Raw genomic sequence first — 27,371 nt, forward strand, 5'->3', positions numbered from 1 at the left:
CATAGATTGACTGATGTATCATAGCATGAATCACTAACCCTCAGAGCTATTGTGCGAACTAGATAATTCAAACTGGAAGAAACTGCTAAAGAACAATGTTCTCAAGAGTACCAGTTTTGAAATGCATGACCGTGGAAATCGTTCAAATATCCCCAAGGGAGGTAAAGAGGTGGCTCAATTTGTAATTTTTGTTTTTAGGTTTAACCCAGGGCAAGTCTAGGGAATAGGTCACTCTGAAGATGTTGTTGAGCTGAAACTCTCATCACCTTTCATGATTGGTGATGTTGGCTAACAGGAGTGGCAGTCTAACAACATCTAGAGAGTCATGTGCTTTCCCATTCACAGTCTAGTCTTCTGGAGATTATGGGAACTGCAGTCCAATACATCTGGGGAGGGACACCAGTTAGGGGAAGCCAGCATATATTGCAATAGACATCACCTATTCACTGACAATCTCTGAAGAGGCTCTCATTGCAGATGCTGGGACAATTATGTACAGCAGCTAAAGCTAAGGAAGAGCTGAGTCACAAAGCGGTCTCAGGAACATTTTGGATCCATTTATTCAAATACATATGCAAAGACAATTTACAATAGGTCTATATACATGTAAGATTGCCATTTATACTAGACAAAAAAAATCAGCTGCAGCATCTTTAAAAAACGAAAAAAATCATTTGCTGCTGACAAGTCCTCCGTTGTTTTGCTCCAGATATGCCATCAAGGCATAATATAAAATTTGTAAAATGAAGAACATAATGGCAAATGAAACAGCAATTACTCATATACATCTGTTTCTGCCCAGGCTCCATGCAGGGAATTTATGAACAATCCATTCTTACAGAACAGGTTGTTTGTTGCTATATTGCTTTCCATTTTACCTACAAAGGTAAAACGTTGTTTCTTGTATATTGGTGGGAAAGCCACACCACACATTTCCAGACTATGTATATCTTTTCACATAACCACCAACCCCTTCAAGCAATGCTTAGACAAACATTGGAAAACTGAGTTGAAAGAGAGATCTCCTACAGCCATGATGGACTCCTTCAAGAAAGCTGAAAACCACTTAGCACCTTTTGTTTGTTAAAAAGATAATAAACTTTCCCCAAATAATAGAAGCACAGAGGCAGGCCTGGGTAGACCTCAGGTTCTTCTGTTGCTCCTTAATAAGTTTCTATCCTAAGGGTTGCAAGAGATTGTACTTTTGTAACCTGCATAAAGACACAGAAGAAGAAGAAGAAGAAAAACCAAGCAGATTAAGAAAACAGAAAAGAACCATACCTGCACAAGCATGGATACAGCTGTCAAAGGATCAGAGGTGGCGTGCAGAACCTGTGGACCTCCAGATGTTAGACTCTCAGTTCCCATCTGTTCCAATCATTTTGGCCAACAGACCAGGAAGATGGGAAGTTCACCATCATCTAGAGGGTCCCAGGTCCCCCAGGGCTAGCATAGAGAATCATAATGAGCAGTGTGTCTCCCAACAGAAATGTGAAAGCATTACTATTCCCTGTACAGTTATACACACATGGGTGTCATGTTGAACTTGGCAAGGTATGCAAATATTTATTTTTTCAAATGAATATTACAATACATATTCAAACATTAGCAATTTTAATCATAATGAACCAGACTTTCAGAAAGTTGTCTTTGAGGTTCCACCTCCTTTATGCTTCACCCTATCCTCCTCCTCAGCCTAATAGTGAGGATAGGTAGTAGTAGTAGTAGTAGTAATAATAAGAGCCACCCTAGATCAAACCAAAGGCCTTTCTAGTCCAGCATTCTGTTTGCACGGATGTCAGCCAGATGCCTATTTTATTTATTAGAGAGATGTCTAGCCTTACTTATATATGAGATGATTCCCCAGGAAGCCTCCAGTTAATAAAACCATTTTAAAACAAATCAAAACAATTTAATACAATACAACAATCAAAATAAAACCTGCCATCCAATAAATCCCAGATCAAAAGCAGGATGTGAGCATAATGGCACTATCCTACTCTTTCTTTTTTAGCTCTCTGTGTATGTGTGTGCATGCGCCTTCAAGTTGCCTGTTCACTTATGGTGATCCCATGAAATTTGTTGGGTTTTCTTAAGTAACAAATCTTCAGAGGTTGTTGCCAGTTCTTTACTCTGAAATATAGCCTACAGCACCTGGTATTCATTGGTCTCCCATCTGGCATCCCATTTGGTGCCATCCTAAAAGTATCAAATCCTGTCAGATCTTGGAAGCTAAGTAGAGTCCCGCAGAACCACAGGGACACACTCCCCCTGTCTACATGCGGGTCCTCCATCAAAGTGACCAAAGCTATTGCTGTCCTATAGCCAGGCCTGAAGACAGATTTAAATGGATCTACATAGTCCATCTCATCCAGGAACCCATGGGGCTAGAAGACTACCACATGTTCTAGAACCTTGCCCAAAGAATGGATATTAGAGACTAGCAAATAGTTCTTAGGTATGGTGGGGTCCAAGAAGAAATTTTTCAATAAGGGCCTCACCACAGCCTCTTTTAGACAAGATGGAAACCTGCCTTGCTGTAGTGAGGCATTCACTGCAGGATCCAAGGATCCTGTCCACATCCTTAGGTTGCACAAACTGAAATGTATCCAATAAAACCAGACAAGCAGGGGCCAAGGTACAGAAGATGGGCCACTAGCCGAGCATGGCTCTTCTTATGTGCACTGCCTCCCTGAGAACTAAGTTCTACTTCCTTACAATTCATTCTACTTCCTACAATTCATTTTATTAGTATCACAGATTTGAAACATCCAGTCCAACCTGCCTGCCATGCAGGAATACAAAACTAAAGCTATACCACCTTTGTTTAAAAACTTCTAAAAGAGGAGCCCACCACCCCGTCAAAGAGGTCTCATAGGTTATTACCAATATTTAGGTGGAATCTCTTTTCTTGTAACTTACATCCATTGGTCCATGTTCTAGCCTACTGAAAAACAACTTCCCAAAGCACAGCACTGATACTAAGTTTCCTGACACAAGGGTAAAAGCCTCCAGTCTAATATGCAATGTATCTGTGTCATTTTCCTGAACTAAGCTAAAGTGAGGATTTCCCTTTTCTAAAAAAATAAATAAAAATTCTGCCTTATCTTTTCATAACAGCTCTATTGCAATTTTAGTAGGCTGTAACTCCATGCCATGAAAAGTTGCCTTTTCTACAGGTTTCTGCAGATCCAGTTGCTGTTAAAGCCAAGAATAGAACCAATTTTACTCCCCGCCCCCCTCCATTAAATAAGATTACATGCTATATTAAAACATTCTTTCTTTGAAATTATCACCATCAACTCTGAAAATATTCTGTATTACTATGCTTCATTTAAATTCGGGATTAAGGACCTCTTGGCCTTAATTTCTGGCACAAGCTAGCTTTCTATGTTCCTATGCCAATTTAGATAGCATTACTGTAGTCATAATTCAGCAATCTATTAAATCATTTGTCATGGTGTATCACTCTGCCCATATATATCTCAAATGCACCACTCTGTTGTTGCTGGTAAAGGAGCACAGCGAGATGGCCACTTCAGCACTCCATAAATCATCTCCATGCACAAAATGCCATGGCCACTGTGCCTCAAGCAGTCTTATGCTTTGCCATCACAATGATAAAATGTTTCTCTTTGCCTTATATAAAACCATTTTAAAAGTTTTGATGACCCATCATATTTAATGCTAACTGCTGAAGTCTGATGCTTTTAAAATGAGAGCTGGCATTCTGTTCTGTATTTGTGAGACTATAACCCAGATTTATCATCTCATCACTTTTGGGATTCATGTTTACATTTGTCAATAACTTAATGTGGCCTCTCAAAACCTACCTCTTAAGGCAGGAGGTGTCCCAGCCAAAGACACAAACAGCTTCTTTATGGCTTCTAAACAGTGTCCCTGCAATTCTTTAACACAGTGAGAAATTCCCCCATCCATTTGTCAGCAGCCTTCCAGCTACCAGTATTGTTTATTTCAAGGGCATTTGACACCCTTGTGAGTGTGGAAGGGAACTCTCTCCTTAACTGTGGCATTTCAGGACCTGCTGGTTTTAGCTTTGCTGTATAGTGATTGTGGATTTGTTATGTTTTAATGTTTTATTAGCTGTCGAGAAAGGCATCAAATTAAAAAGTGGGATGTAACATTTTAAACATTAAAAAGTTGGGTTACACAAAATTTACAGAAATTGATATACTTCTCCACCTGAAAGTTTAACCTGCAATTCCATGGGCTGCGAGAGACATCTGAGATGAAATATTTTCAGTTTTCGCCCACCAAGGGAATGGGACGAGGGGAATACTCGAATGTCTCCCCACAGAAATCTCTGTAGTGCTTACCCTTTGATATCGTACAAGAGAAGGAGCAGGCTAGGATGGGTTGTGGATCTACAATTCCCCTGGCCTCCAAGCCTGCTCCAATTTGGTTCTTCATCTATGCAAGTGTTAGGAGCTGATGTTTGTCAATCTCCTCTCACTGGTTTCAATGAGAGGGAAATTAAAAACTAATAAAACTGGAAGGAAAAAAAAGCAGAAACCCCACTATGCCCTGCTCACAACAGCAAGATCTGGGTTTCTCGGGAGACTTCAACTGGAGATCTCCAATGCTAAAGAGTGAAGGTGACTGAGGAGAACTACATTTTCTAGGTTAGCAATTGCCAATGTGGCTTCCAAGTGTTTTTTGGCTTATAACTTCCAATAAGCCCAGCAAACAGCGAAGCTGAACTCTTAAATACACCTAGAAAACCACAATAGTAGTAGGGTGATACTTCCACAGACTCTCCCTGCAAAATCAAAGATTTTGCCTCAGGTTGAAGTACAATGAATCTGGATACTGCACAAAATGCTTATTTTTAAAAAAAGAAAGAAAAGGGAGTGGTGGTAATATAGGGTTTTATTACAGTTTTTGATACAAGTGGTTTTAAAAGCACACCCACAGAGATCCATGCAATCCTCTCAACAGAAGCAAGCCTCTCTTCCTATGGGAAGTTACATTGCTGTCTATTCTGCATAAACCTGGTAGGGGGGCACTCACTCTAGGATGAAAATCAATGATGAAACCTTACATAATGGCAAGGTCCTTTAAAATTATTATTGACTTCCGGTTGAGACGTCAAGGCAAACGGAGGCAAGTAGCTTTGCTCTGTCTCCGAAGGTCCACCGCGGACTTGTTTAAGGCTCCAATCTATATCTACATCTATTGGAGCCAGAAAAGTCCCCAAATTGAGGGAGATTTGGGGCGAGGGCTTGTCGGGGTCCCCAGAGTCCTCTTTGCCCTCCTGTGCTGGGAAGCCGTCGCGGGAGAGGAAGAGGTCTCGACGAGAGTCGCAAGGCAGCCGACGCGGTGTGAGCCTAACCTCCAGGTACCAGCCTTGGCTACAACTTTTAATCATCAGAAGAAACCTTGTTTAAACCCACACAGGGTTTCACTAGTCTTGGATTTGGGTGGATTCAGATTGGAAATAACAAAAAAGACTTTGGAAACTTGTCTATCTCTGGCTAATAGAAGGAGAAGAAGAGAATGAGGAGACAGCTGCGTTTTGTCTCTCTCTCACTTTGAACTTTACTTGGAGTTGGATCTTTCTCTTTTGGCGGTCTTGGCAGAGCCTTAAAAATAAGGTGTATCTCTTTAAGTGAAGGAAACTCGCTGGGAGCAGCTGCTGGAGAACTGCTAGCATCCAACTCAGCTGATGACGATCTGTTGAAAAGCCTAAAGAGGCTTTCTATTTCGCTGTGGGCATTTGGCTAATTACAGGCAGGTGTAGTTTTTTCTTTTGTTATTACAATTGATCACTGCCTTGAAATAACACCCTGAGGAAAGTCACGGTTAGATCTGCTATTGATAGAATATAAATACAGACAAGTAGTTAAAAAAAGAAAGTGAGGTGCCCTTGAATTTGAGTTGATTCTGGACTATATTTCTGGCTCTGGCTTAAAATTCTTTGTTACATCAGAAGTAAGATATAAATAATATCAAATGGAGACAAGGCAAACAAAAACTAGAAAGGATAATATGAGTTGGACACATTCAGGAAATAGAAGAGATTCTACAGACCTGCCAAATAAACAACAGGATTTAACTGTAATAATACTAGAGGAACTACGGGAGTTCAAAAAGTCTTTTAAGGCGGAAATAAGGGATGAACAGAAAAGCCTAAGGGAAGAAATAAGATTGGACTTACAGACAGAAATACATGGCATAGGGAAGAAAATTGACAGCCTGAACAAGGAATTTAAGGAAATTAAGGAGGAAGTTTATTTGAATATAAGAAAGACGGAGGAATTGGAAAATAAGATCGAAGAGATAGTGAAAATACAAAATAAAGAAGAAAGAGCTCTATGGGCACAGGAAAAGAAACAACGAGATAGAGCAATTAAAATAAGAGGCCTCCCTGAAACAGAAGGAGAAAATTTGGAGACAAAAATAATTCCAGCCCTAGCCAATTTTCTGGACTCCCCGGAAGATCTGATCAATGTTCAAATTGATAAGTTGTTTAGAATATTTTCCAAAGTAGCCCAAGAAAAAGGACTGCCGCGTGACATAGCGGTAAGTTTTAATAACTCGAGGATCAGGGAGAGAATTATTCAAAAAAACTTTAAGGAAGGCTTGACTATTGATAATGTGGAAGTGGAAATTTATAGAGACTTGCCCTTATCTATATTGAAACAAAGACAACAATATAGGTTCCTTACCGCGCTACTACAAAGGAAGAATATTAGTTATAGATGGGGAAATATAGAAGGCGTGGTCTTTATGTTTAAAGAAAGAAGATTTAAAATCAACTCACTGGAGAAAGCAAAGGAATTCTATAAGAGATTGCTACAGAGTGAAGAAAAGGAAAAAGGGGAAACTCGAAACTCCCCTTCGAGTGAGACAAGAGAAACTTCTACATTTGGAGAAAGGAGAGCTTCACTAGAAGGAGGAAGCAAAGTGGCTACAGAGACTCGGAGTGAAGATAATTTACCAACGGATAAAGATCTATTGTTGGGGACGTTGGAAATTGAATAAGAAGATTTGGACAAAGCTGAACTAACCTGTTATAGGTTAGGTTTGATTTCCCTTTTCTCCTCTCTTATTTACTATAACAATAATAATGTTAACTATAGCGTCTTGGAATGTGGGGGGGGATAAATAAGGATAGGAAGAGGAAGCAGATATTTCATCTTTTGGAAAAAAGAAAATATGATGTGATATGCATACAGGAAACTAAGATTAGGAAGGGTGACATAAAGTATCTTAGGAACCCGAAACTGGGAAAGTGTTTTGTAACTGCATCAGAAAAGAGGAAAAGGGGATGTGTAACGTTTGTTAACAAAAAATGGGGGGTGAAAGAAGTGAAGTCAGACCCTGAAGGCAGATTTGTGGTAGTGGAAATTAATACAGGAAATGAGTTATTTGTAATAGTTAATGTGTATGGTCCTTTGGAACGGAAAGAAAGTTTCTTTATGCAACTTAATGAGGACTTAATGGAATATGATAAAGGGAAATTAATAATTGTGGGTGACTTTAACGGAGTACTGAAAGTGAAAAGAGATAGGAAATCTGAAAAAAAGCTAAAAGACTCCCAAGGGAAACTACCTAAAAGTTGTTTTGATTTAATGAGAGAACATGACTTAGATGATGTATGGACATATAAATATGATAACAAACCAGGTTTTACTTTCTATTCTGAAGTTCACAAATCTTGGTCTAGAATAGACCTTTGCTTAGCCTCAAAACCACTATTAGTTAAGATAAGAAACATGGAGATTGATGCAAAAGCTCTTTCAGATCATTGTCTGATTGAAGTAAAGATAAATCTAGACAGTAAAAAGGGAAATAGTTGGAGACTACAGGAAGAGATGTTGGAAGATGAGAATTTAGTTAAATTTATGAAAAAAGAAATTATGACCTACTTTAAAATAAATGAGGGCAAGGAAGTTAAGACCAGTATTGTGTGGGACGCTAGCAAGGCGGTTATTAGAGGCTTACTGATTAAAAAACAGTGGGAAATGAAAAAAGCTCAAAAAGATAATGAAGGAAAACTTGTTGAAGAATTGACTAAAAAGGAAAAATTATTGAAACAATACCCAACAAATGAGAAACTGCTATATGAAGTTAAAATATTACAAAGACAATTTCAAAGCAGGATTAATGAAGAATTAGAAAAAGACCTTAAAAGGAATAGACTAAATTTTTTTGAAAATGGCAATAAGGTGGGGAGATGGCTAGCTAGGAGAATTGAAGGGTTTCAAGAAAAGAAAAGAATAGTGAAAATAGTAGTAAATGGAAAAACTGTCACCACCCAATCTGAAATTTTGAAAAAATTCCGAAATTATTTTGAATCAGTATACAATCAGGGAGAAGTAGTGGCTAATTTAGAAGAGAGGATCAATAAATATTTGGATTGTGGAACACTAAATAAAGTAACGCAAGAACATAGATCAATTTTGGAATCCAAAATTTCTAAGCAAGAGATTCTTAATGCCATCAAACGATTAAAGGAAGGAAAAACCCCGGGAAGCGATGGCTTTTCAGCAAGATACTATAAGATTTTTAAAGGAGAATTGATAGATCCTCTATTTAAACTATTTAATTCGATTGAAAATGAGGGCATCCCTCAAACATGGGAACAAGCAATGATTACACTTATTCCAAAACCGGATAGGGACAGCACCTGTATGTCTAATTATAGACCTATTAGTCTCCTGAATGTAGATTATAAAATTTTTACTTTGATTTGGGCTTCAAGATTAAAAGATATTTTGAATGAAATAATTGGAAAGGAACAGAATGGGTTTCTACCTGGGAGACAAATAAGGAATAATATTAGAACGATTCTAAATAGCTTAGAGTACTATCATGTGAACAATGATAAACAATGTGCTTTGATTGGACTGGATATGGAAAAAGCGTTTGATAATTTAAGTTGGGAATTTTTATTTCAAGTATTAAAGAAAAGGGATATGGGAAACAAATTTATTAAATCAATGAGTCAAATCTATAAAAAACAAAAAGCTGCTGTAATAGTAAATAATGAAAAATCACAGGAGTTTGAGGTTAAAAAAGGAGTGAGACAAGGATGCCCAATTTCACCTTTGCTTTTCATATTGGCAATTGATGTATTATTGGGAAAGATTAATGAAAATAGGAAGGTGAACGGTATTAAGATTAAAGACCAATTAATTAAAGCAAAAGCGTTTGCGGATGATGTGGCGATAATTCTTGAAAACCCATTGCAGAGCTTAGAGCCACTAATAGGAGAATTGAAGCTGTTTGGGCAACTAGCAGGACTAAAGATAAATAAAGATAAAACAGTCATGATTACGAAAAATCTCTCTCCAGAAGAGGAAGAAAAGCTTAGCCAGAAATCGGGATTTAAGATAGTAAAACAAATGAAATATCTGGGCATTACTATTACTAAAGACAGTCTAAGACTGTTTGAAAATAATTATAGTGTAAAGTGGAAAGAGATTAAAGAAAACATAGTTAGATGGAATAATTTAAACCTCTCACTGCTAGGCAGAATTGCAGTAATTAAGATGGTTATTTTACCGAAATTAATGTTCCTATTCTTAAATCTCCCGATATTTATAAAACAAAGCCAATTTAAAGAATGGGACAAAGAATTGAGCAAATTTATTTGGAAAGGAGCTAAACCCAGGATTAAAAGTTCTACTCTGAAAGATGCCAAAGAGAATGGGGGATATGCACTCCCTGACTTACAGACATACTATTGGGCGTGCAGCCTGATGTGGATCCAAAGCTGGGTGAAATTGGAGGAGAAAGAGATTTTAAACCTAGAGAATATACAGCTAAGGTATGGTTGGCATGCGTTCCTATGCTACGAGCAATTGGGGAAGAATAAGGATTTTAACAACCACCCGATTAGGAAGTCATTATTACTGACCTGGAGTAAAATAAAAAAGATGTTTTATTTTAAAATTCCGTTATGGACATCCACACAGGAAGCCTTTTTTGGAAGGTGGTTTTGGATAAATAAGGACAATTGGGTAACATATAGAGATTGCATAGGAAAAAATTCACAAGGAAATTGGGATGTTAAGACAAGAGAGGAGCTAAAAGAGGGAGGGAAAAATTTGAGTTGGTTTAATTATTATCAGATTCAAAATAAATTTAGAGAAGATATTAAAATGGGAGGAATTGAAGATAAAATGAATGAATTGGATGAATTATTTTGGCAACCAGATAAAGGGAAGGTATCAAAGTTTTATAAATTGCTACGAAGTCGCATTTTAGAACAAGAAATGGTTAAGGAATACATGCCGAAATGGGCCCAAGATCTGGATAAGACGATTAATATGAATGAATGGCAAAATGCATGGCAGAAGACAAATAGCTTTACTATAGCACAGGAACCTAAGGAGAACCTATTGAAAATTATGAATAGGTGGTACTATACACCATGGAGGATTAAAAAAATGTTCAATTTAAAATATGGGAATTGTTGGAGGTGTAATAGTGAAGTGGGCAATCTGGTTCATATTTGGTGGAAATGTAAAGCTATTCAAGGTTTTTGGAAAGAAATTCATAAATTGATCCAGGAAATATTAAAAATAAAATTTCCATTTGACCCAAAAATCTTTCTTTTAAATATGACATCAGTACTAGACCCTCAGGATGAAAGAATTTGCTGGAGGATAGTACTTTATATGGTCACTGCAGCAAGGGTTGAAATTGCCAAACTATGGAAATCAAATAAAATTCCAACCGAAGAGGCTTGGCTGATAAAGGTTAATGATTATAGAATTTTAGATATGCTCTCCTGTAATGTAAAGAACTTCAGTAGGAAAAGATCAAAAGAAGACTGGAAGAATGTAACAATTTTCCTAAAAAAAAAGTGGAACTTGGGGATAGAACTCGGGGAAATGTAAAGGATAGAATAAAAGGCAGATAAATAATGTGCTGCATAATAACATGAATGTGATATAAGCTAAAAAGCTGTTATAATGTTTATTATTATTATTATTAATATTATTATTTGTTCCTTTAATAAAAACTTTCTTTTTTATACACTCACCTTGATATAGCTAACCATATCTCCAGGAAGAAACAAGCTTTGAAATGGTGCAAAGTGAGAAGAATACAAGGCTAAAGGGAAAAACGAGAAAGCTAAGAGTAGCAGCCAGAGGGACCATTATGTACTATAAAGGGTTATATACAATTTTGAGTTTGTATGATATTGAAGTTAAATTGTTCCAGGAATATATGGAATTTTTTTTATTATTCTTAAAAGCTGTTAAGATTATCGTAAGGTTTGAGATGGGAACAAACGTACAAAAGATGAGTGATTAGGACTATTGTGTTATATACCAAACGATTTGACAAAGTGGAAGCGGGATTGTTTTCTTTTTTAATATAGTTATTTTCCAATACCTGAAACAGAAGGAAGTAGATATTTAAAGAAGGGGTGTATGAAGATTTGAAGATACGGAAGAAACACAAGAACAACTGGCTATTTTAATTTGTTATTTGTAATAGAGACTCTGTGATTGTGATTTGAATTTATGGTTATTTTATTTGAAAATTAATAAAGATTAATTAAAAAAAAAAATAAAAGGCTTACAACTCAGGAGAGGAAAATGACCACACTGTTTCTGGCACAGTGTTATTTGAAATGCAGTAGGAGAAACAAAAAAATCTAAGCATCTCTATAAATAGATATTGAAACAGAGAAATCCATTCCAGGTGACTTTTCAACCTAAAAAAATATCTATCTGAAAGAGCCTAGTGGATTCAAAATTTTATTCAGCTCCAAGAAATTATTTCTGAGCCTCTGGAGAGATGACATGTATTACACTTCTTGTAAAAAACTACTTTTTTACCATGGGAAAGGAAGAACATGCATCCTAACAGAACCCAATATGCAGTAAACTTGTTATGAAAAGCACTATTCTTGGGGAGGCAGGTTCTGGACAACATAAACCTCCATGTGGGGAAAAAAATTGGTTCAAAACAGCAGATGGCAATGTTATGCACAAAGAAATGTAGATGTTCTGCAGATCATTAGGGGCATGGTTTGGGCTCCCATTATTATCTCTGGGAAAGACAGCGCTACAACAGGCAACTTCCATTGAGTACTGCAAGTCTCTCGCAAGTATCTCTTAAATTAGCACCACTGGTGTATGGGAATGGTGAGCATAGCATTTTTTCCTGATTCATTCTTCAACAAAAAACAGTTTGACACATTTTTCTCAGATGCATGCATAACAGGCAGTGGGATAACAGCATGCTACAGGAAGCAAAGACCAGAATTTCTAGTGGTTACAAAGACTGTCACGTGTATGGATGGAATCCTGCTTAGTTTCACATTTCTTCCAAAAGCTCAGAGTGCATGACACTGAGTTTTTCCATTTTACCCTCTCATCATCAACCTTGTAACATACATAAGATAGTCAATCTCAACCCAAGGACATGCAAAGATCATGCTGAACAAGATTTTTTTTCCAATATGACAATCTAGCCAACATTCCTTCACTTATTGGATGGAACACTGCTACCAAACCAGAATTATTAAGTTGTGAATCTAAAACAGACAGAAAAGGAAGGACAGTACTAAAACAGAAGTAAGTAGGGGCTCAGATGAGCAGTTTTTATTTGCATGAACTGTCATATATTTATATGAGTGCAGGAAGTTGTGCATAACCTGTATCACAAACTTAGTAGCAGTTGAGCATAAACTGGTGTACACATGGAATATGTTTTAGATATTCTAAATTTCACAAACTAGGCAGCACAGTTTTGCCATTTAAAAAAACTAAATTACTTCATGTGCAACCTTTGTCGATAATATTCAAATGAACTTCCTCTAAAGTCTATATATGGTTCTGCAGCAACATCTTTTACAACCCACGTACCTTCATGTGGCTAAACCAGGTGGATTCAAGCATGCAGGCACATCTATGCAAGCAGGTCACCTCACAAAAGGCATCAGGGAGAAAGGTCTAAACTCTGCCACATGCACATCTGTGGCTTCACCTTGCTCTTTGTCCCTGAGAACAATTTTGTGCTAATGATTCATCTTATTGATTCCACAATTACTCCTTCCTCACACACAAGCATGGGTGACATGCTACTGCTCATTTCCCTCCCAAATGTCTGCTTCCATTTGAATTGCACTTCTGTCCCATTGTTATCATGCATGTTTTCGATATTTATTTACTGGTTCTAAGAAAGTTAAGTTTACACGGAAGAACCAGGTAATTCTACGTGGGATTAAATAACAACAGTGGACCTCAGAAAAATGAACTGTATTCTCTTTATTGTTAGCCAATGAATGTTATCCAAAATAATAGGTGTTATTTACTGTAGCTTAATTTTACAACACAAAACATGATGCTAAGGAAGGGAGGGGGAAGAAGAGGGGAAGCATGTGGAAGTGTTTCCCCCAACAGCTGGTGACAAGCATCACCATAATTTTGTTCATGGTGAAAAACCCTGCTATAGAGGTTAATTCCTGATTGCTTAGAAAAATTCACACAGTTTTATAAATGAATTAGATCCATTTAAATACTAAGCTATACATTGTAGAGAATGAACAGCAAATCTGATTGGTACTCCCCCACCCCTCACACTTATAGACTAGCATGTCAATGCATGTGCATACATTTCAGGGGAAACCGATGCACTGCATGCCATCTATGGCAAAGTTTTTGAACACTTCAGAAATACAGGTTTTGTAATTCACTGCATGAAAAAAATGCAAAATGTTTGACCCATTTTCTGCAACAGGAAGTAGAAACGCCCAGGGCAATCAAACAGTGTTTTTGGGCATGTGCACAACATTTGCACGCTAGTCTATACAAGGTTAGCCAGCTACCTTTATCCAAAAATAATAAATTTGTGTATGTATGTCTTTCCTTTTCATAATATATCCACCCCATTCCCTTTGATGGATCTCATTTAAATTCAAGGGAAACCCCTTCAACCAGGTTCATAAGGAACTTGTGCATGGAAATTCAATAAAATGGCAATTGTAATAGATAAATGTAAATTTTGAGTGCATAATACTTAGAAGATAGCTGAACCATCCTCAGAGAAAGCAGGGCTTCTTTCTCCCATCTTCTACTTAAAGACCTAGAAACACGGTACATATTTCAGTTTATTTTCTATCAACATGATCCTCAAGATGCCCAATTTTGATTAGTCATTCCAAGACATTCTAGATAAGAGTGATTCAACTTGGATTCTACACATACATTCTATATTCATTGAATGCATGCTGAACTTCAACTGAATAAGTTGTTCATGAAACTCATCTGCTCCTGGTTGTGCCACAATTCCTGTCACTATATTCCGTATAAATGAAGACTGTTTCCTCCCTTGTATCTTCAGTTATCAGGAAAGAACATGAAGAACATGTTGAAAGGGCCTTAGAGTGCACTCTTAGATGGTGTTTTACGCACAGACTTCATTAAGAAATGAGCCCCGCAGCAATATTAATTTGGTACAGAGGAATCCAGGAAATGTACTCATACAGTTCATACACTCCCACTGGATAGTATATAGTGACAAGTTACATTATTTAAAAAGGTAAAGTTCAAGATGCACAGTTTTAATCGACAAAAAGGCAGCTGAACACATTTTGCGTACTATAAATCTATCTGCAATAGAACATAATATTCAAAAGTAAAGGCTCCTAGATTTGTGTAGTGTTCAGCTATGGAGAACCCAGCTTAGCATAGTTAGCATCTCAACATGGTGTTTGAAGGACCAAGTCATCATGTCAATAGTAGTGAGGTAGGATACTGTCCCCTCTTTGGGACTGATGTTTTCATATGCTCCCTTGCCAGAAAGGTCCATGTTTCCCATACTGCAATTCATACTAAAAGAATGCACGGGGAGAGAACCAAAAGAACTTCACTTTTTCCTATTCCTACTAGAAACACTAAAAACTCTGGTAAAAGAGAACTATATAAGAGATCACAGGTAACGTTCCACTTTTTTTTACAAGAAAAAAGTATACTGAACAGTCATCCTCTAGACCTTTGTGACAGGTAGGCAAAGAAAACCATCAATGATGACAGGGCGTGAAACACCAGATAATTTCTCCTTTCGGGGAGGGAGGACCATAAAACCCATGATAAATCAGCATTATCAAAATTCTTGCAAATTTGCTAAACTAAAAATAACATTAGAAAGTGCACCCATGCCAAATCTATGGCCAATTTTATAAAGTAAAATCTAGTGTTCTTTGAAATGGTCAATGCTTAGGTTAACAGCTTTTGTCAGCATGATACCACTGTAGTCCTTCAGAGGACAAAGAATAAGAATATATGATATGAGATAATAGAAACTGCTAACCCCATCCCCAAGAGTCATAGCGGGCAGGCTGCCTTATTGTTGAACGGCTTTCATGAAATGTGTTTTTAACCACAAACTGGTATAAGTGCTTTGGCAAGGTGGGGTGTGTTCCTTTCACAAGTGGAAAGGCCTGTGTTTCTCTGCTGGTGGTTCAAGCTTAATGAACATATATGCAAAGTAACAGCTCTCACATTGCTTCAAATTCATCAATGCGTTGCTTTGTATTGCCTTGTCGGATCTGTCGAAGAGTCTTGTATTTATCACGGCCCGCTTTAACATTCTCCGCATGAAGGACATCATTCTGGGTTTTCTTCGTTTCATCTCTGGCTTGGGCCAACTCAGAACTCAGGGCCTGTTGAGCAAGATTGATGGGAATTTAGATATTGCCTCTTCTAGCCATGATGTTCAACATTTTATTTGCTAAACAAAGTTAACTTGGTCTATACCCTTATGCAGGGGTGGGAACCATGAAACCCTCCACATGTTGTTGTACTAAAGGTTTCAGCAGCCCCAACCAGCTTAGTCAATAGTAAGGAATGATGGATATTGCAGTCCGACACGAGGGCCAAATGATGTCTACCACTGCCCTAAAAGCATCCAACCATACAGCCTGAATTTATACATAAAACAAATACATTTATGCAGAGGGGAAAAGGATAGTAACTCCCTAGCTATTCAAGGATTTTAACAAGTCAGTTTAAGGCTGTTTTCAACCTTATGCTGTTTTTGAAGAGTCACCTATAGTTATATAATTCCTCTTTTACATATTCTATGGAGGCTTTACTAGCCAAAAGGAACTGATGGTGTAAAACAAAAAGCAGAGTTTGTATTAATTCTTTGTACACTGACAGCTTGCCAAATCCATGGCTCAAGTAATTCTGTGGTAGAACATGATGATGATGATGATGATGATGATGATGATGATGATGGGAGCACTAAGTTATTTGGGGTTTGTTGGGGGGAGGTAATTTCCCTGTTGGGGTGGATCAATTAACTTCTATATGCAATATGAAATAATGCTCTATTTCTCAGTAGACTACAACTTGAGAACAAAATGCTTGTTCATACATTTCCAGAAAACTCACTTATTGGTTTTGATGCCCTTCCAAAATAAACAGTGCTTTTACATGCATTATTTAAAAGGCCTAAAGACCTTTAAAAAGTAAAGTCAGCAAAACAGTATAGTCTAAGAGAGTCAATGAAAATATAATTTGATCTTAGATTTCAAAGTGTTGACTTAGTGGGCACTGTTCAGATAGAACAAGTACAACTTGTAATATTAATTTTCATGTAATGTTCCACTGAGCATGCTGCACTAAATGCCAAATCGCATGGACTGCCATATTCCTAACTACCATACAATCCCCAAATAATTCCATTTCATAATACAGCACTAGTGATAAACTGAATTAAGATCTCCCATTGCATTTTGTTTTAACCGTGATCACCACATGAAATTATTTTTTAATTATAAGAGGGATGTTCAGATGTGTGAAAGTACATACTATTATCTGCATGTGTTACAGCCCCAACCCAATGAACTGAAGAACTTCTTCTGCATACTCAACAGGAACACATTCTCTCTCTCTCTCTCTCTCTCTCTCTCTCTCTCTCTCTAACACACACACACACACACACACCCTAGATGGTAGTTCTGGGAAATATATGTAAACCTATCTAGGATCCTATATGCAAGAATTGAAAAGAAGATCCTCCTGAGGAGGGTATACCACACCCCAATAGGAGCATAATTATCTGTCACCTATTATGATAGGTGACAGTAAGCTTTCAATACCTGGAGCTGTTTTTTAACACGTTCATTCTTCTGTGTTTCCGTTACACGCTCTTCCTCGGTTCTGTGATTCACAGCATCATCAGAGGCCAATTCTGCACTAGCTTCAGCATGATTCTCATCCTGTTCATCATGTTCATTTTCTGTTGGTGGAACAACAGGCGGAGGAGGGGGAGGGGGAGGAGGAGGCGGGGGAGGAGCTGACATCACAGTCTTCAGTTCTTCTTTGGTCTTTTCTAGATCTTCTTGTGCTGCAAAAGCCTAAGAGTAGTAATAAAGATTATTTAATACCCATGCATCACAAACAACTAAAAGCTGACCAAGAAGCTGTACATTTAGAATGGAGTGACTAGACTTGAACTTCTAACACATTTGCTGGCTATATAGACTATATGCATATGATCACTTTAACAAGCAGTCTCAAGAATAAATCAGATGCCAACCTGAGCAGCTCTTCACCTCAAAAAGCCCTTTGTAAAATATTAGTTCAGCAGAGGCCAACAGATATTACTGCTCTATGCTGCACCTCCCCCTTCCTCTGGCCTATCAAAACAACTTAAAAAAACAGTGGGGTTTGTTTTTTTTGGAGGGGGGGTAACACTTTTCTGGGATTTCAGAGAAACAAAGAATAGGCAATTATTTGGGTACGTATAAGCTCCTGAAGGTACCCAAGCATATCTTTGAACTGGATTCTGAATCCATAATGCACATGGTCATACTACTTGCTGCTTGAGAAGAAGATGCAGACCCTAACATGGTACTTCTGTTAAGGGGGATAAGTAGTGTAAGTAAAAACAGGGCAGCAGAAATTTTGAACCAGGGATAGGAAAGCTCAGTCTAAAGTTTTTGTGATACTATCAGGGCCCTCCATTATTTGGGAGAATTTATTTTGAAATTTAAGCTGTCCCGCCTAGGATGCCTTTGCCCCCAACCACAAGGTGTTTTAAGCCCTGGAGAGGCATTTTTTTCTATCAAGAAATAAACTAGGCAATCTCTTGTTTACTCACTGGGTTGTTGGTTTTTTAAGCTTCCTCTAAACCTAAAACAATCCAGCAAGGCTCCAAACATTGTGAAATTTGCCTTCAGTGGTCTGTACAGAGGGTATTTTTAGTAATTTCCTTCCTCACAAAAAAGTGAAGGAAAATTGGGGCACAGTGGGGAGAGGCATACTTCAATCCCAGCAATTGACTATCTCAGGTATTACGTTATCTCCCCCCCCCCCCAGTATACCAAGGATTCAGTCCAACTTTAATTATATCTATTGTCAAGCTGACAACCAACTTAAGTCACTTTGATTTCAACAGACCAACTCGTATGTATGACTAACTCTGGATTGAGCTCAGTATCTCAGTATTGCTGAGAAATGCCTTGTTGAAAATTCTGGCATACAGTTCATAAAACCCAGTTTTCATGCACAGAGGGATTACTTTGTGTTGCCATTCTGAGGCTTCTTCTTCCTTCTTTTTCTTGGCCTCTTCCAAAAGTGCAATCTTAGCAGTGAATTCAGCAAGCTCTGCTGCCTAAGAAACAAGAAAAAAAAGTTAACAGCTTTGTGCCAACCTTACATCTGCATTAAATGGAAGGATCCATAATTTTGCTGAGTGGTTCTACACATTATACACAGCTTCTTTGAAAATAGTCACTTCATATTTTGTTAACATGGGTAAATTAAATGACTTATACAGATATCATGCCAAATAAAAACATTCAGCAACCAGCAAAATAAAAACACCCGCCCAAACACCTGAGAAAATAATCCATTCTATTTTATGGTATGTTATTTTTTAAATAAAAGAAAATAATACCACATAATATTTTGTGCTATAAAATATTATTATGTGGTATTATTTTCTTTTATTTAAAAAAAATAACATACCATAAAATAGAATGGATTATTTTCTCAGGTGTTTGGGCGGGTGTTTTTATTTTGCTGGTTGCTGAATGTTTTTATTTGGCATGATATCTGTATAAGTCATTTAATTTACCCATGTTAACAAAATATGAAGTGACTATTTTCAACGTAGCTGTGTATAATGTGTAGAATCACTCAGCAAATAAGATAAAGATTAAAGTTTAACATTTATTTGCAAAATAATAATTTTTCTGACTAGCTCAGAAGAAAAAGAGCCAGGAATGTTTCGCTGGGAAGAGCTTCCCAATGGACCCAGGGAAATGTCACTAGCACATACTAAGGATACCATCACTGAGATAGTGGTCTAACATAAATTAAGGTTATGAATCTCATATTGCTACACAGGAGATTATAGATTCAAATATGAGGGAAAATAGCACTTCTTTTTCACCCTTTGCTGCCCAGTGTACATCACAGTATCTGATTCAATAATGACACTATACTGTATTTTCCTGCTCAGGTGACACCATAGCATTATGGACTTGAACCAGTTAATCAACTGGTTTGTATCTTGGATATATCAGTTTTAACCAGCTCTCCTAGATACTACATATTCAAATTTTGTGTGTAACTTCTTACTAGCTGCTCCTGATTCTTCATCTGATCAGCAGCCTGTTTTGCCAGAGCAGCTTTCGCTTCTTCTGCAGCTCTACGGTCTTTCTCCAGGCGTTCTGCTTCCTCTTTTGCTTTCTTTCGTTCTTGGTCCAGCTCAAGAGCTCTTCTAGTCTGCTCTTCTAGTTCTGTACAGATATTTATACATGATGACCCAAAAATCTCATAGACAAAACCATATTTTCAATTTATGCAGATTAATCTTGCAAACTGTGGTATATAAAGACAAAGAGCTACAACTGCCAAGGAATGGCCTAAATTTTCAATAAAATAGATTGAAAAAATTCAAAAAGACATAATTTAAGAGTCTCACATTGCTTTCTAACATTAGCAGCAATTGCAGATTTCCAAGACGGCATAGATTAAGAGTCTCACGTTACTTTCCAAGATAAAGAGCAAATTTTGATTCAATAAGATTAGCTAGGACCTGTTTGTACAGCAACTGAAATACATAAAGATTATAATTTAATGCCAGTTTTGCACTGCAGTACAGTTGACTATTTTAGTGTGTGACTTCTTTATTCTTCTGCTAGTGATTTTGTTCATCTGAAATAATGCCACAGGCACAGCCCTTAAAACAATTTTCTGCTTGGCTTGCCATAAATTTTGCACAGACAAATCTCCCACTGTTAAAAATTATATCTGAAGGGGAGGTATAAAACCAACAGAGAGCCCAAGGGCAAGTCAAGTCACCAAACAAATGACATTCAAGGTGGCTGAATGTGAGGTAAATGCACATGGACAGCAAAGATAACTTATGAGGAAAAAAAAAAAAAAAACCCTCAGCAATACAGCATAAGCTTTCCAGACACGAAATTTCAGGTTCCCTAGCATGCCCAGTTAAAAGGATCAGCGGGCCAAGGATAGGATAGGTAATTTGCTTGTGAGCCAGAACAGCTGCTGTCACTCAGTACACAGGAATAAGCTAAATGGATATATATAGTGATCAAATATAAGACACCTTCTCCTGTTCCTTGCAGTTTTGGACTACAACCCCCAGAATTGCTTACTACCACACCACTCCCTCAGCGTAGCCAGCAACAATAGTGGCTTGGGAGTCCTGGCAGTTTGGGAATAATTTTTCCAAGTTGTGTTTCCTTCAGAAGTATAAATGTATAAATATTTCCAGTTTTCAGAGAACTGTACCTAGTTTTAAAGTCAGTAACTATGCCCTTACATCAGGGTGGTGGTGGTGAGAAAGCATGTTCAGATGCCTACGCTTTCCCACTGCTACATGTTTTTGGAACCTTGATAGATTGTTTCAGTTGTTTCACTTCAACCACTCCAGTTGCTTCCTAGATTGCCTGATTTGGGCAAAACTACAGCTAGCCAGTAAGTCTGTATCAGCAAAGTATGGTTTTGCATTTGTCTTCTTGTGTTTGACCTCTATGGGCAAGTGCTTTGGGTCTGCAAGTACCTTTAATTACATTGCCTATTTCTTGCAGCACAGTAGCACATCACAAAATCAGCACAGATTAGACAATTACTACCCTCAGTGCTTTAAAGCAAATTATTAAAGAGATTTCTAAATCTTGAGAATAAGGCCCGGTACAGACCACCGCTTTGCGGTGGTCTGAGGCCAAAATTAAGGCTCCAGAGGGCTGGGTGTCCATATGGGCCCAGCCCTACTAGTGGTGCCTATGTACCATCTTGCCACGGCCCTGCCCACACAGGGTACACGACAATGACACGTGAGTGTCCATGCGCCCAAACAGCACTCACCGGAAGCATCATTGTCATGGCACATGAGCCCCATTATGGTGCTCCTAAAAAGAAGCTGCTCTACGCAGCTTCTTTTTAGAGAGTGCATTGGTGCCTCAAGGTGCGGTTGGGTATCCCCCCTAAGTTTGATCTAAAGAATCATTTTTTAAATATATCAAACAGTCCTTTGTCCAATTCTAATGTCTTTAAAATGACACTGTTTTTAAAGCAACTCTTGATAAGTCATATCATAGGTCAGTTGGGCTATAATTCAGAAACTAAATTTTTAAAAAAACAGGTGTATCACTAAAACTAGGTATGAAATCCTACAAAGAAGCCAAAAGTCACTGCATTTAACAATGTGAACCCTTTATTTTTAAAGATTAGAAATGCCCTGGGAGTAAATTTAATGGTACTTTTCCAGAGCACTGGAATATGGAGCACGTGGATTTATATTCATTACATTTCTTTCATGCTTTGTCATTCCTTTTCTTTCTCTTGGAGGTGATTTTTCCATATAGATTTCTATTCTTATTTTAAATATCTGACCTATACAAACGAGATTAAAAGACGAACAGATGGAGAATAGGCTGCATCCCATGGCAAGCACCCGTGCACCCCCACATCTGTATTCAAGCCAATACGTTTTTGCAAGGGGGTCCAGAATGGATCCCCAAAGAAAAAGGAGGGTTGACTGTAGTTCAAAAATTAAAATTTAATGCACACCTAGTAGCAGAACATCATGTCATATTTACCATTGTCCAACAGAATTTGATTTTGGTCTATGTTTCTACTTTTGTTAGAAGTAGAAAATTACAATTACATCCAAAATTACAATTAGACACTGAAAATTCTCATTTTCCTCAAAATCACATGAAGCCTTAGTTTAGACCATTGTGCACAAACTGAGCTCAGACACAAAGACAAAAGGCTGTAATTTTAAAAAAATGTATGCACATCAAATCTGTGTTATTAAACTAGCAGTCAGCCTTCTATCATGCAGAGCGATATCGAAGTCTGATCCAAACTAGAATAGGTCCATCAAAGCAATGGGATTTACATAAGTGTTAATTTAACATTCAGCAAATTAATTCAGTATCTACACTAGTTGTAACTAGCAATTCAATTTAGGCATAAATTCATTAGACACATAACACACAATGTTTTTCCCCTCTTCAATGCATTCTACACGTTATTAAGACAAATAAACATGAAGCAAGGACTCACCTTTTTGCGCCTTCATTGTCTGTTCTTCAATTTGTCTTAGCCGTTCCATCAATTCCTCTTTTTCACGTTCTATTCTTTCCTTTTCTTTTTCTGCTATTTCCCTTTTCTTTTTCTCATTCTCTAGCTGTGCTCTAAATTAAAGAGAAATAGATATATACAAAGCAGAGGTACAAGTTATATTCATTTTAAATTACAGTCCCTGAGTAAATCCACTTATCCAAATATGCAAATTTATTCTAAAAAATACAAGCCACTAAGATAAATACCAAGGTAGAAACCAAAACAAAAGGGAATAATAAACATTTTAGCTGAAGATCACCAAATGGCCTGATTCAGCTGTGAAGTTGAACTAGTAAACTGTTTGCACATTGACAGTTGGTAATTCCAGGATTAATATTCAGTTTATCTAGTACAGGTTCATCTGAAATCACTGTGGCTAACATGCCAGCTTGTTGTTGTGGGCCTTCAAGTTCTTTCTGACTTATGATGATCGTAAGGCAAGCCTATAATGGGGCTTTCTTGGCAAGTTTCTTCAGAGAGGGTTTGCCACTGTCATCCTCTGAGACAAAGTGTGTGAATACCATTATTTCTTTGGCTAATTTCAAGGCTGAGTTGAAGACACTTTTGTTCCAGGAGGCATTCCAAATCACTGGCTGTTAATTTGTTGTTTCTTTGTCTTCCTTTTATACTAGTTAGTATTATTTTAGAGATGTTTTTAATCTTGTAATGTTGCTGTATTAGACTGTGCACCACTTGGGATGCTTTTTTTTATTTGGTTTGATCTTTACTACGTAAAGCATTGTGCAAATTTTACAGCGCTCTATAAATAAATGTTAATAATAACAATAATAATAACCAGTACAAGCATTTTGTTTCATCCAAAAGCATCCAGATTCCAATTAAAGCAAGTAACTTGCTCTTGCTGAACTTTACAGGAGGACAGATTTTGTTGTGCCAGGGTCAAAGAAAACCAAGGAACCTTAATGAATATTCCTTCTCTCTCTCTATACAACACAACACAACACAACAATAGTTTACACTGCGGGTACTGTTTTCAGTGCATTGTCTCTAAAAACAGTCGAAGACTGTCATATTTTTCCTCCTTAGGTCTACCTCAAATTCCTTTGTTGTACTATTTTTGGGAGAACAGGACTATAAAACCAGTTCTAAAATCCAATAATTTTCCAGTCCCTGTTCACAGACCAATGTCAATATCATACCTCTCCAACTGTTTTTGGTGTTTTTCTTCTCTAGCTTGGGCCTTCATCTGTTGTACTTCAATTGTATCTGGCTTTCTCCTCCTCATGTATAGCTCGTGGTTTCCCATACACAGTGCCAATATTCGCTTATTAATTCTCAGGCGTGGTGCATAAAAAACAAAATCCTAATAAAAAATATTTGAAGTTATTGAAATCCCATCTATGTTCTAAAAATACACAGATTTACAAATAACTCTGATACTCTAGCTTGCTAAATGAGATTCCAATATCTGACATGCTAGCCACCCACTAATGAAACAATCTTCATTAGCCACTCACTAATTAAATAACTCAAATAATCTGGAATTAGCAATGATGAGATGCATGGTCAAGTTTACAGAAGACATCAAATTACAGTCGGCCCGTCTTAAACACGGATTTTTTATACACAGATTCAAGCATCCATGGTTTGAAAATGTTCCAAACAAGTATAAATTTCAAATATCAAACCTTGATTTTCCATTTTTTATAAGGGACACCATTTTGCTATGTCATTATATTTAATGGGACTTGAGCATCCACGGATTTTGTTATACACGGGGATCTTGGAACCAAACCCCAGCGTATAACAAGGGTCCAACCAGATTGGGGAAAGGTCCAAACAAATCTCTAAACAAAGTTGGGAAGTTATGTAGAGAAAAAGAAACCCCATTCTCATATACTGCAAAATTTAAATTAGATGTGTAACTATGTACCAAAAAAAAATCTAAAGTTATGGTGGAAAGTTCTCAAAAACATCAACATAGCGACAATGGAAAAGCAAGTTGAATGTAAAGAATTAAAAGAAGCACTGATAAATTATGGTGTACGCTATGTTTTAAAATATCAGCTGCAGTTATTCATCCCATTTCAGAAAGAAATGTGGAAATAGGTAATATGCATACAGAAAGGGACAACTAAGTTGGGATCAAGAGCACCTGGCCAAAGTGTTCGGGGAATTTCAATTTAAGGTAGTAAGAGTAAACACATTTTAAATGTTTAGCATGTGGAGAACTTTTACCCCCATATAATACTACAATTCAGGATTTTTAGTTTGCTAATCAGTTGTACCGAATCTACACGACAACTGTATCCCAGCTCCACAGTGTAGTATCCTGCCCCAGTTTGATCCCTTTATTGATCCCTTGGAAAGCCACATGGGACCTCTATCACATAGTCAAATCAGTGCAATGGGGTGTTTCTATGAATGCACATGTTCACCATATCAGTTTATGCCTGGTCAAATGACCACAGTAGCTGCAGGTCCCTTCTTTTAATTCCCACCATGCATGCACACATTCGCTTAATCAAATATCCTTTCTCTGTTTTCCTGTCCTTCTGACTGAGAAGGAGAGGTTCATTCTGGGATGGCAGGAAGAGCAATCCACAACAGAGGGGTTTATTCCCATGTGCCAATCAGTACGTGGTGGATTGCTCCATTTACCATCTATGAATCTGTATAATTCTTTTTTTAAAGCCACCATTAATAAACAGTATTCCCCTTTGTAGAAATAGCTTGTACAAAAGCTCCTGATACTTGGGAGAAACACAGAATGAGCACCATTTCCATGCCTATTTAAGCTCTCCCAGAGGCATTTCAGAGACTACCTTGAAAAGAGAATGGTGGACTAAACTTAGCCTAGACTCACCTTCAATGCTTCCTTTCTTTATTTCAAAACTAAATGAAGTTCAAATTAGAATTTGCACCAGCCTACAATTTTCTGCTTCAAAGAAGCAAACTTATGTTTTAATATTTTAATTCAAAACAGACTGGCAATCAACAAAAGTGTGTGGGAAAGGGTGGCATGGAACTATTTCCAAACCTACTAGGAAAGGCATGAAATACTTGAGAATAGTAAGAATCAGAGAAGTGCATAATGGGCAAACCTATGTCACTCTCTGGCTTAAACAAGATTTACTTACAGGTGCTTTTTTGTCGATGGGCTTTATCACAAATTTTTTGTCATTAAATGAAATATTTCTGATTTCACTCCAAGGAAAGCCGATCTTGGGTGTCAACCTTTAGTGAGGACAGAAGAATTCTTAGTAAAACAGCACACATACATATACTTTGCCAAAAAAAACCCCAAAAACCCATACAAATATAGTATTAAGGATAAAAAGACAGATGCCTTGCTCATCAACTGATTTTTTAAAACACAAACTAAACAAGAATGGAAGGAAAAAAAACCAGGCCCATCTCCACCATTAGATTAATTTCTTCACCTCAGATTCTCTTCCTAGGTCATATTTTAAAAAGAATATGCTGGCCTTACTAGTAAGAAAAATATTATTAAGGAGAGAGATCTCTGAAAAGTATTTGAGGGTATTGAAATATGTTCTGCTCTACTTACTTGTCCCCATGCTCATAAATATTTAAACCCAATGCATCGACACCAAGCCATAACTCAGTTCCCTTTTTGTTCTTAATTTCAAAATAGTTGACTCCGTACATTTCCAAATCTTGTGCAATTTTTAGATATTCCATCATGGAATCTTCCCTGATAATGAAGAGAACACAAAGATAAAGCACAAGTCTACCTTTATTGTAATAACAGAAGTGGCCATGAGCTCAAAACTGCATGCACTAAGTCCAAATGAAAATTAATGAATGCACACTGACAACCTAGATACAAACATCCACCAATTTCAATGGGATCTCCAAGGCAATCCCATGCATGTTTGTTTAAAAATAAGTTCCACTAGTTTTAGTGATGCTTACTTCCCTAATAAATTCACAAAATGTCTTTACCTTAACATTCCCCTATGCTCTTCATGCCAGTTCTGTATCCTCTCTTCCCACTGTTCTTTTGTCAATTTATGTTGTTCCAGCACACTGGGAAAATAAAGGTCATCATTAAAAGTATATGCTGAGTTTTATGCAAAACCTAGTCTACAACAACATGACAAATAGAGGGATGTGGAAGAGCTCTCAGAGTATATGGAACCCAGTAGTAATCTGGAACAGTAACATTTAAAGCAAGAAATAAAAGGAGAAGTTGAAATAGTGTTTTTTTTTTTTAAAAAAAAACCATTTCAATAAACAGCTGCAAATAGTCTTGAAGGACATTAGCTGGCTTTTGAACCTTGGAAAATGGTACTGATGAAATAAACCTCTGCCTAGTCTATTTTATGGTTTCAGCTACAATGAGACTCTGGACTTCTCATCCGTCCTATCTTAACTATTTTAATTAGGAAGTTGTCATATCACATTCTACAACAGGGTACTTACAACTGTTTAAACAAAATTAATACCACAAACAATAATAGAACCGGTAAATAAAAGTAAATGTGGCTGATCTATATAACTGATTGTCAAACTTTCCTTCAGAAATGCGAAGAAATTTAATGACATAAGAATGATAAAAATAATGCTACCAGTGATTGCAACAGAAGCCATTACCCTTAGTTCTTTGCTTAAGGTGCAACACTGGAATGGGATTGCCTCCTGAAAACTGGATTGATACTCTTTTCACCTTCCATTTTAGTTTCTAGTCAAAAGGGCTAATTTTATCTCATTATTAAAGAAAATAGCTCCTTGAACAAAGAGACTGTGTAGCCAACAACAATGGCTTATATTTGAGATCAA

The 27,371-nt window shown here is 37.2% G+C and overlaps 2 protein-coding genes across 4 annotated transcripts in view; one reads left to right on the forward strand and one right to left on the reverse strand.

Annotated features, from left to right (window-relative positions):
* Nucleotides 1–535: 535 nt before the first annotated feature.
* Nucleotides 536–27,371, reverse strand: part of RDX (radixin) — a 52,051-nt gene continuing 25,215 nt past the window's right edge. The window contains exons 6-15 of one of the 3 annotated variants that reach the window (XM_042456806.1): nt 26,535–26,618; nt 26,137–26,283; nt 25,706–25,802; nt 23,765–23,928; nt 22,545–22,675; nt 19,584–19,744; nt 18,520–18,612; nt 17,096–17,353; nt 15,492–15,652; nt 536–1,211 (exon numbers count right to left, since the gene is read on the reverse strand). In XM_042456806.1, the coding sequence (XP_042312740.1) occupies nt 1,175–1,211; nt 15,492–15,652; nt 17,096–17,353; nt 18,520–18,612; nt 19,584–19,744; nt 22,545–22,675; nt 23,765–23,928; nt 25,706–25,802; nt 26,137–26,283; nt 26,535–26,618 (1,333 nt within the window). In that variant the 3' untranslated portion in view covers nt 536–1,174. Of the gene's footprint in view, nt 1,212–12,566; nt 15,653–17,095; nt 17,354–18,519; nt 18,613–19,583; nt 19,745–22,544; nt 22,676–23,764; nt 23,929–25,705; nt 25,803–26,136; nt 26,284–26,534; nt 26,619–27,371 lie in introns of those variants that run through there. The other 2 variants (XM_042456805.1, XM_042456807.1) reach the window with 2 other exon arrangements.
* Nucleotides 5,309–11,148, forward strand: LOC121925064 (uncharacterized protein PF11_0207-like). Its single transcript, XM_042456808.1, has 2 exons — nt 5,309–7,040; nt 11,028–11,148. The coding sequence occupies exon 1, from the start codon at nt 5,974–5,976 to the stop codon at nt 7,003–7,005; it is 1,032 nt and encodes a 343-aa protein (XP_042312742.1). The 5' UTR covers nt 5,309–5,973; the 3' UTR covers nt 7,006–7,040; nt 11,028–11,148.

Source organism: Sceloporus undulatus, chromosome 3 (genome assembly GCF_019175285.1).
Source record: "Sceloporus undulatus isolate JIND9_A2432 ecotype Alabama chromosome 3, SceUnd_v1.1, whole genome shotgun sequence".
Classification (NCBI taxonomy): domain Eukaryota; kingdom Metazoa; phylum Chordata; class Lepidosauria; order Squamata; family Phrynosomatidae; genus Sceloporus; species Sceloporus undulatus.